This window comes from Taeniopygia guttata, chromosome 3 (genome assembly GCF_048771995.1).
Source record: "Taeniopygia guttata chromosome 3, bTaeGut7.mat, whole genome shotgun sequence".
Lineage (NCBI taxonomy): Eukaryota > Metazoa > Chordata > Aves > Passeriformes > Estrildidae > Taeniopygia > Taeniopygia guttata.
This window is the reverse complement of record NC_133027.1, coordinates 54,348,300-54,361,649: the sequence shown is the minus strand read 5'-3', so window position 1 is coordinate 54,361,649 and position 13,350 is coordinate 54,348,300. Positions and strand designations below refer to the sequence as shown.

General features: G+C 44.9%; 1 protein-coding gene across 5 annotated transcripts in view; it reads left to right on the top strand.

Annotated features, from left to right (window-relative positions):
* The first annotated feature begins 2,937 nt into the window (after positions 1-2,937).
* The window catches only part of MTCL3 (MTCL family member 3), a 31,957-nt gene continuing 21,544 nt past the window's right edge, over positions 2,938-13,350 (top strand). For 2 of the 5 annotated variants that reach the window (XM_072926858.1, XM_041715156.2), the window contains exons 1-4: positions 5,646-5,790; positions 5,928-6,865; positions 7,187-7,411; positions 10,775-10,933. In XM_072926858.1, coding sequence (XP_072782959.1) covers positions 5,715-5,790; positions 5,928-6,865; positions 7,187-7,411; positions 10,775-10,933 — 1,398 coding nt within the window. In that variant the 5' untranslated portion in view covers positions 5,646-5,714. Of the gene's footprint in view, positions 3,049-3,620; positions 3,750-5,644; positions 5,795-5,927; positions 6,866-7,186; positions 7,412-10,774; positions 10,934-13,350 lie in introns of those variants that run through there. The other 3 variants (XM_041715151.2, XM_072926857.1, XM_041715157.2) reach the window with 3 other exon arrangements.

Below are 13,350 nucleotides of genomic sequence, written 5' to 3'. Positions count from 1 at the left end.
GAACACGAATATGTGTCTCTACATGAGCAAGCAATAGGGGACACAGAAAACAAAGGAACTAGAAAACAAGGTATTCACAACTCTAATTTGAGTCAAAACAATTCTAGCTATTGAAGGCAAAAAAGTAATGAAAAAGTCATAGGTATGCTCTACCAGGATGCAGCAGGTTACCAATGTTCTGCACAAAAAATCAACCTAAAGTGGAAGAATGAAATAGAAATGAAGAAAACAAAATGAGATAGAAAGAGAGAGGGCTGAAGCTAGCGTGATACTTACAGGATAAAAATTGTCATACAGAGCCAGATCAAAGATTTTTTATCTTACTGATAGGTTTCTAACTGTGGTCAATAGTAGATGTTGAAAGAGAATGCAAAAACACATATTACTCCCTCTCCCAGACCATCTCTCAGATAAAAAAAAAAAAATAGTCAGAGGAGAGAAGTGGTTTTTGAGCATGTTTGTCCATTTTTGTCTCCAACTACTTTTTCTTCCATTACTTTCTTCAGTCACTTTTAAAACTCATGTAGACCCTTCTATTCCCAACACTCCATGTCAGGGAGTTGAACAGCTTAACCACAAGGACTGTTTTTTAGGTTTTTGGAATGCAACACCTGCTTGTTTCTTTCTGTCACATTTGTATCTCTGCACCATTTGTATGGGAAGATACTGTGAGTAACAGTGAACCTTTTACACTTGTTTACCTTCCTTACTAAAGATTGGAGGGACTTGCATCACATTTGTCCTCAGTCACCCTGTCTCCAATCTGAAGACTTCTACCATACCTCATCATTCCTTGAGCAGAGACACTTCAGGCCCTGGCCACCCTCCTCTGAACCTCACCCCTCTCTACCATGCCTGGTTTGAGACAGGGAACCAGAACTGTTCTTGGTAATCAAAATCTATCTGCACCATGGAATTATACAGGACCAGTAATTATATTTTTGGGTTTGTTCTCTACTTCTCAATAAATAATTTCTAGTATTCTATTTCCATTGTTTTCCCTGACATTTGACAGTGTATTTGTACAACTGTTATGTACCATATCAGTGTTTCATTTCTGAATAACAATAGTCAGCTGAGATTCCCTTGTTTTCTGTGTAAAGACCTTTCCTTCTGTGTACTATTTCAGCCCACAGGTTTTTAGAGACTCTACAATAAAATCTGCTCATGAATGGAATTTTTTACTGTATTAATTTATATATATGGGTCTCTTTATACTGCACATACTCAAGAGTAGATATAGTTATTGCATCTTTTATATCATGATCTGTTAGTAATAGAAAATGCCCACAGAGATCTGGCAGAAAATTTCCTAGTGGAAATAGCAACACGGGGGAAATAGCAATTTTCTCATATATTGAATAGGATATTCAATATATTAGAAAAAGAGTACTTTAACTTGTATTGATTTTATCCATTTCTCCCAGAAAAGTAAATTATATGAGCAGAATATTTTTGTGCCCATATCAATTTTTATAAATCTGTCACTGATGTTTAGGCAGAATGGAAATTTTGAGAATTAAGTCAACCATACCAAACCGCACTGAGAAATTGGCAATTTTTACCACCATAAATTGATCTTTACTATCAGACATATGGCCTGACAATGTAGGTGAAGATAATCTGGTGACCTGGTATTCATTTGGACACTACTACGAGAAAGTAAGACTCTGTACCTTTCCAAAAGTATGATCAAACTTGTTGTAAGTGGTATGAGATGCCATCACATTGCGTAATTGTTTTCTGTAGAAAGTTCATCCAGGCAACTCACCCACCAAGGAAGCAGAAAGGATTGTATATAATGTCCAGTGATTGAAAGTAGGGACTGCTGTGCTTGTCTTTCTGAATGATATTGTACAAATGAAATGTTATGTTCTTGTGATGTCCTCAATACTTCTATTCTGTATATTCACTGAGATCAGGACCTAGATGTTCTAGCAGAATCTATCTACTGCTTTCATAGAAAATTTTCTCACCTTCAACTCCGGAAATATTTTTTTATTCATTCCTCATATTTTCATCCAATTATTTTCTTTACTTGGTATGATTGCACTTGTTTTTTATGAGTTTCAAAGGCCTAAAAAAATTATTAATAATTCTAAAAGTAGCTTTTCATCGTCCCAGTGATTTTCTTATTCAGCATTAATGTTCCATTTCCTATTTTCTGATTGGCCTCAACTCATCACCTCTATATATATCCCGTTCATGCAGTGCCAGGGCTCAAGTCTGGAGGACATGCACATGCGTGAGGGGAGTACCTTTCTGCATGCCAGATATGGTGGTTTAGATTTGTTGAGTCCTGCTTGACATATAAGCAGAGGTGGAGAGTGAATTAACACCTAAAATGTCCAGTCATCATACACAAAATCCTTTAAGACATAGAAATGAGTAAAGCTCATTCTGGAGGAGGGGAGCTGGAAAGGGGGCAGTCCATCTGCCCTGAGCTTGCCCTCGCCCAAGGACGGCACAAGAACCTCAGGGATAAGTATGTATGTGCATTCAATGTGCATTCAATGTACAAACCCATTTGTAGGCGTGCTAGAACATGTGTACGCACACACATTTGTGTACATATGTATGCACAGCGTATATGTTTACATACAGTTTATATATAGATGTATGCATACATGTATATGCTGGTATACCTATGGGCACGAAATCATCACTTAATTACCCTTCGGGAGGAGTTTTCAGCCCGGAAACCCAGTCTCCCCACGGCTGGAGGGCAGTGTCCGCCGCCCCTCCCGCCGCGAAGGTGCTGCCGGCACTGAGGCAGAGCCCAGGAGTTCCCTGATCTCCGAGGTGCCGCAGAAGGAGGGAAAGGGACCCCAAAAGGAGCACTGCTGCCCCTGGGGCTATTCTTGCTGGTTGTTCACACAGACACAGGTGTGTCCGGGACACTCCCACACATAACCATCACATGGCAAGGGTCCCTCCTGGGAGGGAGGGGAGAGAAAGCAAGCCTTTCCCCCCTTTTTCTTTGTTTGTAATTGGGAAAGACTTCAAGCGCAAAGTCTTAAGAGCCTCCTGAGGTGCTTCAGAGCAAAGGTAAATTCATCTCACGATAGAACAGAGAGGTAAAACAGATTTGCCCGCGACACGAGTAAAGAAAAGGTCAGTGACCCGCTGGTCCCAGTGTTGCTGCTGAGGTGCGTAAATAACCCCAGGGAATGATCTTCACCAGCCCAGAGACGGGGCTGCCTTTGTCTCTGCCGCTCCGGGCGGCAGCGGGCTCTTGCTGAAGGGACGCAGGCAAGGGCGGCGAACAAAGGAAAGAAAGCTCCGTCACCGCAGCCCTGCCCGTACAGAAGATGCCCGGCATCCCTGCCCGGCCCGAGCAGGCTACCCTGAAGGGGACGTTAAATAATTGATCATCATCGATTGCCTCCATGCACTGGGTAGCGAAAGCGGGCGCATCCCTTCCTTGCAGCCTGCTCCTTCCCCCATTTGCGCTGTAATCCTATTCCAGAATGTGCAGATAGATGAAGGGACGTAATTCAGCCTTCAGGCCTGGGCGGGGTTCTCGCCGTTTAATCTTTTCCTTTCTCTTCCCTTCTCTGCTTTCTTCCCTTCCCCCCCGTTCCCCGTCCCCCGTCCCCCCCACCCCTTCCGTCTCCCAGGCCCAGTGAGGTCAGCTCATGAATATTGCTTCATTTTCCTGAGAGGCGCTGGCAGCGGCGGGTACCTCGTGTGCGGTGCCCGGCTCTCAGTGCATGCATTTCGCCAGCCGGGCAGCGGACAAAGTGGTGGTGAGTAATGCAGATGCTTTAGATCCAAGCCTCTTTTTTCCCCTTCTACTTTTTTTTTTTTTCCCTTCTCCCCAAAAAGGAAATATTATTCTTAATGCAGGTGCAACAAACCCGCGCGGTATGGGAGGGGGACCTTCAAAAATCTCCTCCGCTCCTTTAAACCGACAAAAGGCGGAAGCATTCCCAACTCTTAAGCCGCTTTTGCGAATTCTCGGCGGGGCAGAGGTGGGCGCCCGGTAGGACAAAAGGGCCAGGGCCAGGGGAATGCCCTGCCCGAAGCTCGGGGCACGAGAGGGTCCCGCGCTGGCCCGTGGAGCCACTGGACTTGTCCCTTTTGTTGCTTCCATTTATTTACCCCTTTTTCCGCCTGGACAGCTGTTCCCGACAGGAAAACCTGCGGAGACGCCGCGTCCCGGCGCCACGTGGGTTTGCCTCTGGGGAGAAGGTCGAGCTGCGGAGTTTTGTGAGGACAGAGATTTCGGACTTGGTCTCAAACAGGGCTTTCGTTGTGCCAGTTAAAAATGCATATAAATACATATATATATATACGTATATATATACATACATACATATATATATATAAAAAATCAACCAGGTTAACCCTAGGCAGTAGCAGATCCTGGATTTTGGGGCATGCAGGGTAGGAGGTTGTGTTCTGGCAGGTCACATTTGAGTCTGATGTCTTAGTTGCAGTGAAAGTTCCCTAAAAGATTCAGGTACAACATAGGGTTCCCGACGATTAATTTGAATTACATTTCTTATATTTCATACCTGTATAGCTCCAAACAATAGTAGGGTGGGAATTCTATTAGTGGTGGCTAATAGATATGCAAGGAAATCTTTTACAAAGTGCTGTCATACAAGTTTTATAGCTCTACATGCCCATGCTTTCTTTTTACTAATTAATGCTTGGGAAGTGTCTGCCAAATTGTGGGATTTTGAGCATTAATTTCCAGAATATTGGTTTAAATCAGGTTACTAATGACAGTGCATTTGAGAGGAAATGATGTCCTCCTGCCAGTGACAGCAGAGCAAACACAGCCTCGTTGTCTGGTATGTTCGAGGGAGTAAATGGTATAGTCTCTACATTGATTTTGACCAGTCGTGCTTCTGTCTTTATTCCCTGTTCCAGCACGGAATGATTAAGCCATATTCTAGGAGGGAATGGGCAGGCCACGTTAAGAATGCTTTCATTTCTGCTGTTGCCCATATTTTCTCCCTAAGGAGAGTTGAATAAAGGCTGTGTGAAAATACTTTGTGGATGATAGACATTATTTTCAGAATATATTTGGGACATTAACAGCATGAAAAAGGGCTTTTAACAGCCCCTTTTCATAATCTCTTGTTGTCATGAAAACTCTGGTTGTGTCATTATAGGGGCAAATTGTCAAGTGAGCATCCTTCAGAGAATGCCACATAACATTTTGTTCTGTGTGAGGGTGCATTCCTTGCTTCCTGTTTTGAAAATCTGCCGGAGTGATTATGTGTGAGTCCTGTATAACCTATCAAATATGCATAACTGATAACAAACATGAATCGGTCTTACGTCCTGACAGCATCTCTGGATAACAAACTGGGGCAAATGTGTGTTTAGAAGCTGACTGCAAAGCCCCTTTCCCTTATGACCCTCGATTCCCCAGTCACCTTGCCCCTGAAGAGTCGTTGTCAAAGCTGAAGGGAAATCTGTAGGTGCTTCCACGTGTGCAGCCCTTTGTACGGTAGCTTTCCCCGTCTCGGCTGTGATATAGACACTGGGACGAGGCCTTTTAGCAGGCAGACAGGTGCATTAGCAAGCCAGGCTTAGTGGTGAGGACAAGGGAGAGGGAAGTTTGTGTGTGGGAGAAAATTCATCACTGATGGGGAGGTCCGGCGAGGGAAGGCTCAGCATCGGGGCTGGGGAAACGCCCCTAGGTGGGGGCGGAGTGGGAACGGTCTCAGCCTCAGCCGAGCCCTTCGGGCACTTCCATGAGCCTCTCGGGTTGGCTCTCGGCTGCGGCCTCAGCTGGATTTTCCCCGGCCGCTCCGGGGGACCGCTCCGCCTGTAGGTGGGCGCGGGTCAGGGATGGGGGCCGGCGGGGCGCCGCGACTGCGGGGAGCGGGCGGGCTGGTCTCCGCCGTGGCCGGAAAGCCCGTCTCCCTGTCCCCACCCCGACCGCTTCTCTGGTTCTCCTCCCCCAGCTCCCGGGGCGGCGGCGGCGGAGGAGGCGGAGGACACCGCCGGTGATGGACGCGTCCCCGAGATAGCCGCCGCCATGAGCCAGCCGCCGGCAGGGGGCGCCGCGGCCGAGCCGCGCCTGCATCCCGAGGGCAGCAGCGGCAGGAAGCAGCCGCGGGCATCCTCGCCGGCCCGGGCCCGCGACGCCGCCCCGCGCCCGCCGCCCGCCGCCGCCAAGGCCGCGCCCGCCGCCGCCAAAGCCACCTCGGCACGGCCGCCGCCCGGCCAGGCTCCCCGAGCCGCCCGCGGCCGCGGCGCCGAGAAGCCGGCGCGGGGAGCTGTCCAGCCCGGTGCCGGTGCTGAACCGCCGCCCAGCGCCGCCGCCGGCAGAGGAGCGGCCGCCGCCGAGGAGCCGCTGCCGCCGCCGGGCGCCGCCGAGGAGGCGCCCCCTGCAGGGGGCGGCGGGGGCGAGCGGGAGGGGGCGGCGGCGCCGCCGCCCAAGCAGTGGCGGGGGAAAGCGGGGCGGTCCCCGCTGAAGGGCGCGGGGGAGGCGGCCCCGGCGCCTCCATCTTCCTCGGGCGCGGGGAAGGGCCGCGGTGCGGCGGCGGGCGGCGGCGGGTACTGGAAGGAGGGATGCCTGCAAAGTGAGCTCATCCAGTTCCACCTCAGGAAAGGGCTGGCGGCGGCCGCCCAGATGCAAACCAAGGGCACAAACCACAGCAGCAGCAGCGGCAGCGCTGCCTCCGCCGCCTCCGCGGCCGCCGCCCCGGCCGAGCCTCCCCCGGCCGCCTCCGCCTCCTCGCCCGCTGCCATGGCGGCGGCCGGGGCGGAGGGGCTGCGGCAGGGCGAGGCAGAAGGCGACGGCAGGAGCTGCGGCCCCGAAGTCGCCCTGAGCCCCCACCTGCAGGAGGAGATGCAGGAAGAGATGGAGAAACTGCGGGAGGAGAACGAGAGCCTCAAGGTGAGGGGCGCGGGGCGGCGGCGGGGGTGGGGGAGAACCGGGGCTGGGTGGGGACCGGGCTGCCTCCCGACGGGAGGGCCTTCCCGGCCTCCCTCTCTTGCCGCAGGAGCGCTGGAAGCAGCGTTAAGATGACTCTGTTGTGGGGTGTGCGGGCAGTGCCACTTCCCTGCTTCGTTGCGGTGCTTATAATGAGCTGGATTGTATTTACCTGCCCTCCCTGCGGGGCGGAGCTCCATTTTGGCTGCTTTCCTCTATACGTGCTGACATTTGTGCTTTTGACCCACCTGTTGCATCCCTGTCCCCTTCTTGCCTCTGTGCCAGAACGAAATAGATGAGCTGAGGACAGAAATGGACGAGATGAGGGACAGCTTCTTTGAGGAGGATGCTTGTCAGCTTCAAGAAATGCGCCATGAACTGGAGCGAGCCAACAAGAACTGCCGGATCCTTCAGTACCGGCTGCGCAAGGCTGAGCGCAAGAGGCTCCGCTACGCCCAGACTGGCGAGATCGACAATGAGCTCATACGCAGCATGGAGCAGGACCTCAAGGTACAGACATGAGCAGGTGTCACGGGGAAGGGAGCATCTCAGATGGAGACACAACACTGTGTTTTGGTCATGACTCAGGCATTTCCATCCATTCCACTATGCACCCAGTGCAGCTCGTGGAATAGCAGTGGCCAAGCTCTTCTTGGTAATAGGAGCCCTTGCTGTATGTAGACAGGCTATTTTCAGCTTCAGTCCTATCATTTTTTGTAAAGGTAATGTGCAAGCAGTTACTCAAAAGCAAATTAGAAGCTAAAGGTTTTGGATTCTTTGTGATGAATGCAAAACATACCCTTCCACTGCAAAATTAAACCAACTTCACAAAACAGCCCCATTGACTTTGACAGGATTTTGTTACTCTTTAGTGAAAGATTTTAGGTGCTTACTGGTAAGCAGATTGAATACTTGCAGTCACAACACCAAATCCTTACTCTGTTTCCGTCAGTAAAAAAACTGCTGTCATATTCAATGAATCCAGGGTTTTTCACATCCACCTGAAACTGTAGACAAGACCCATCAAATTTCAGTGTGTCATCAACTGCATTTCATCCATAAGATCTGAATGAAACACAGCCTCTTGCTAAGGAAAAGTTTCAGTCCTTGTTTAAAGATTGTCATTGGTAAAATACCCATCATCTCCATTCTAAATTGGTCCAATTACAGAGAAAAAAAACCCTTTCTTGACACAGTTGAAAGTTTAATTTCTGATTCCATTCACTAGATATTGAAGGACTCCTGCTGAATCAGGACACCTAAACATTTTTCAGTTTCCAGTTTTGACTGGTCTCCCAGACAACTGACCTTTTCCCATGGAAGTGCAGACCTCTGTATACCAAATGTGAGCTTGGCCACACTTCTGCCCAGGACTCTAGTTACCTATGGTACATGGGCTCTCTGGGCTGCAGTTTAAAATGTGAATTTAATACGCTATTACGAACAAGGTTATTTTTTAACTTCTTTCTGATAAATATGATGGATTGAGAGTATGTTATTCTCAGGCCTGGTTTGGATCATCTTTTCTGAAAGTTTTCAAGCCTGTCATCATTATTATTAAAATTTCTATTTGATATTCCTTTTCTGTGCATATTCAAAACCCACGTTTTCTGTCGTGGCTGTGACAGTTCTATAAATACAGCTGCCCATGTGGTTCTTGGCAAAATAGAGTCTTCCTGAGGAGAAGCAAAATCACCCTCTTATCATGGAGATTTCTATTTGAAACCAGGGATATCTTGCACACTCAGAATGATGCTTAGGTGATCAGTTGAGATGCACACATTTGCAAGTAGAATTTGAAGGTGGGCCTTCATATCCCAAGTGAATTGTGATTCCAGTTTATAGAGTTGGCTTCTTTGTTGGCTCAGTGTTACTTTCATAGCAAGTAATACACATGCAGATTGGGGAGGGAACTGTTGAGGACACCTCTGCTGAGGTGCCTGTCTGCCAATATAGGAGATAGAAGCTAAGGCCTTGGATTTAGCTGGACAAAGATCTTGCTGTAATTAGTATTTCTCCCATGTGTTTCCCAGTGTGACTGGCTCATTGGAAGGGAGCAGTGTTCTCACCGTTTGTGAATGTGTTCTGCTTTGGAGTAGGGATGAATGTCTAATGCCAAATTTCTTCCTAATAGAGTTCTGGGTGCTGGCTAACCATAATTATAACTCGCATGGTTTTCTGTAAGTGTTTCCAAGTCGTTTTCTGAAGAAAGACCATGACACTATTCATTTTGCATTGTTCATATTGCAATGTACTAGGGAACTTGATCCTTCAGAGATACAGTCTTACAGATAGCTGTGTTAAAATGTATCCTGCATATGCCTGGATTAAAATCTATCTTGCATAAGTGAGTCCCATTTCCCATGTAATACTCTGTATTTTTTCTTGCATTAATAGCTATTCCACCAATTTTTGTGTCAAAAAATTAGTAATTATATTATGATTTGGTTTTATTTACTGATCCAGACTGTATCTATAGAATATAGGTTCCATTAGCTTTCTGTTTTAAGTATCCCCCATGATTTTCCATTTACTTTGGTTGGACAACCAGATGAGTAGTTTAATACTAAGTGTTGGAAAAGACATCAAGCTAAAGCCCTGTGGTGTGTTTCTCAGCTCATTCTGCAGTCTCTTTGGACTATGGTTATAATTGAAATTCCCCTCCACTCACTCTTTCTGTTGGGCATTATGTGTCTTGAGTGCATGTGCGGTGGGGGAGGTTATTGAATGTTCTTGTGCTACACTGCAGTGTTGTATCTGTAATTCACACACACTGGGTTTCTTGTCAAGGGAGGCTGAGTCACTAGCTGCTGCTGATTTCTGATACATTGGATCTTTCTAGATGCTTGCTTACCATTATTATTTTTTCTCTAAGGTTTCAGTATGTCAAAGAACTTCTGACATACTAATGTAAAGATGGTTTGAGCGAAAGCCATGAAGGACGGCTCGCTGAACTCCCCTAGCTAATGCTAAGTTGGATTAATTATGCTTTCCAGTGCTCTAAAAAAAGCAGGAAATGAGGCTTTTCAAACTATGTGTCTGTGTGTCTAAATCACCATCAACACAGTGATTAGTGTATATTTAAATATTTTTGATGTATGATTATAATTTCTGGTAGTCTCACAAAATATAGTGCAAGTGGCTTGCAGGGCAAGATTCTCACTACTTTTCCTAAGAGGAATTAGATCTTTTCATATACCTTTTTACTCTATTCCTGTGAAAATGCATTAAAAACCCCCCAAACAACCAAAAAAATCTTAGTGTTCCTTTTAATTGAAAATATCACACATCATTTGTGTGAACCCAATGTCAGTAAAAATATTGTTTGTTTGTATTTTAATCTTAAAATGAGCCAAGAAAATATTTTCATTAATTGTCCACCAAGGAGAGAGAATCTAGCAGAGTCAAAATAAACATGTGTCCATGTGTGGTCACAGGTAGACACATGTAGGGAAGGCCTGAAGAAAATGGGCCCTGCTTTTAGATCCTGTTGCATGGCAAGTATTTGAAGGGCATGTGTTTTAGTGCATTGAAAAGCATAAGCTAGCTGTGGTTGAGAGAAGATAGATGATGCACTGTCTCCAGGAATAGTGAAGTTCCTGTTTAACTGTTGATGTGACAGAACCTAAGAAGGAGTTGGGGTTTAATATGGTTTCCAGTGAAGTCCACAGGGCTAATGGAACATTTTTTTGAAAGAGGTGGCTTGAATTTGGAATTTTTTAGAATTCTGTCTGTATATGTCCTTGTCTACCTGTTTCCTTACATACCTCTTCCATCAAAAAACCCAGAATTAACCTCTAAATATTTGCTTAGGCAGTTAAAAATTAAAAAAAAAAAAAATTAACCTTTATTTTGATATACCATTTCATTTAGGTTGCAAAAGATGTATCGGTGAGACTTCATCACGAGTTAGAAAATGTGGAAGAAAAACGTACTATAACAGAAGATGAAAATGAAAAATTAAGACAGCAGCTCATAGAAGTTGAAATTGCCAAACAAGCACTACAGAATGAACTGGAAAAAATGAAAGAGGTTAGTATTGCTATTTATTTCTGCATCAATTATTTGAAGATCTTAGATTCTTACTGATGAACTGTTTTTCTTCTACAACTTGGTTTAGGGGCAAACAATATGGCAGTCAAAAGCTGAAAGTTGCAAGGAATGTTAAAGTACAATTTAATTATTGCGAATATTTGGTGTTTTCTGGGCAAAACAGGAACCAAGTGGTGCCTTTTTTTTTCTCTCTCTACTGGGAGGGAAATGTGAAATTAGTGGTAACAAGAGTTCAGAGGCTTTGATACATTGTACCTGCATAAATATTCATAGAGGAAGTGTGCTTAAGTGTGTCGGAGGCATCTAACTTTACAGATGATGTTTCCCACAGGTTTTTATAAAGATCAGTAGTTGTTCCCATGCTAACTACTACTAGGGACTAGCAGGCGCACTTAGACTGGGGATCTAGCCACCTCACCTTCTTGTTCAGTCATGCTCTTTGGAGTACTGGAAAGTGAGAGTCTCTACCTGGCTTTTAAATCTAAGCATATTTTTTCATCGTATCTAATTAATCTTCAAAATTACTCCGGCTGCCATTATATAGATGCAAGATACAGTGCCATTAAGTAAGCATAAAATTGCATTACAGCAGTATTAGCCAGGCTGACAGAGATAACAAAGCAGCAGTAAAAGGAGAAACTGTTGACTAAGAATGACTTCTCAGAGAGATTTTAAAAACAGCTCTCCTGTTTCCTCTTCAAGATTTAAAATTCAGTGAATGACCTTGATTTTCACTTTTAGGAATATACCCTAGAAGGAACATCAGTGTCTTCTTTTATCTTGTATGAAGCAGAAGAAAAGTATTTCAGTTGTCAAAAAAGGCAGGAAATTTTAAGCTGTGTGATGCTAAGGCATTTTTTAGGAACTGCAAATGAGTCTTTTAAGTGATGTAGTATTAAAAATATTAAAATGTTTTCTTTACAGGATCTGAATTTCAAGCATGTTAGTAGAGGTTAAACACGTGGTTTGTTCCACCTTCTGCTGCTTTCCCAGATAACTGCTGATTTTAAAAGGGCATGGAAAAAATCTGAGCCTTAGTCAGGTTTCCCCTCATCTCCCTGAAACTTTCCCCTTCTGTTTTCTCTCTGGTTACTGCCATTAAATAGAGCTTGGTTTCCTGGACTAGCCTCTTGATAAGAGCATGATCTTTCTGTTATTCTCCTTATAACTTGCCTTTAAGATTGGCTTTACTCCAAAGTTTTTTTTATTCTTGTCCATTCAGACTCTGCTTTCTTTTAGGTTCTCATCTCTGGTTCCTCTTTCTCTTTAATAGGTTATACTGCTGTAAAATTCTTTTGCCTTGCTTTTTTTAAGCATCCTCAGATTACAGTGATGTTTGCTGGCAATTTAATAGTTTCTGTTCTTTGATATTAAGTCAGTTAATGGCCTTCTTCATCCCTGTCATCACTAGTCACTTTTTCCCTTTTACGATTCTTCCCTCTGGCCCGTTATGTGAAACTACAATTCTGTTGCTCCCACACTGCTCTCCTCTCCTTTCTTTGGCTTGTTTAGCCCTTTCTGTTTTTGCTCTTGGTATCAATGAAAGGGTGCTGGAGACTCCAGAAGGGATGGTGTCATGTTTAGGGTCCCTTGTTACACAATAATGGTTTTCATGAAGCTGAAGCAGATGGATGTTTCCCAGTGGCACAGAAGGGGGGCACAGCCAGAATTGAAAACATGAAGTAAGACTTGACACCATAGTAGGGGTGAACTGGACAAAGAGTCAGAAATACATCCTTATGCTGAAGTAGGGAGAACTGCTTTGCACAGTCTTTATATGTGTCATCATAATCGGCAGGATTTATGTATTTCAAATAGGCTGCTGAGTTGCTTTCAGCAGGTGAATGCTGATTTTCAGGCCAGGACTTTCAGCACAGAATGGGGGAAGTTGGAGGATAGGTGAGGAAGTGCAGTCAGCGGAAAAACAATTTTGAAGAAAAGCCAAAATATTATGCACTTTTCAAATATACCATGACTTGGGGGACCCATTGAAACATGCTTATAAAGAACAGTAAATCTTACAGAATTGAAATTTAGACTCTGTGAAGAAGCTATTCAGATGTTAAAAAAAAAAACAAAACAAAAAAAAACCCAAAAAAACACAAAACTAAACAAAACCAACAAATCTATGAAAACAAATGAGAACAGTCTGCATTAGAATTTTTCTGTGACAAATAATTTTTCTTCTTGTCTGGCAATTGAAGGTTTCATGCATTTTAAATGTTATTGTCAGGTAGTCATAATGTTAATTTTCTGTTTGCTTGTGAATTATTTCCTCTAATTTCATGGATTTATAACCCTTTCTCATTTCAATGCAGCCATTATAACCATTGGAACCTCCTGCTTAAAGGAGCTCTACTAAGCTTCAATTGAAATACGTGGAAAACCTTTTGTCT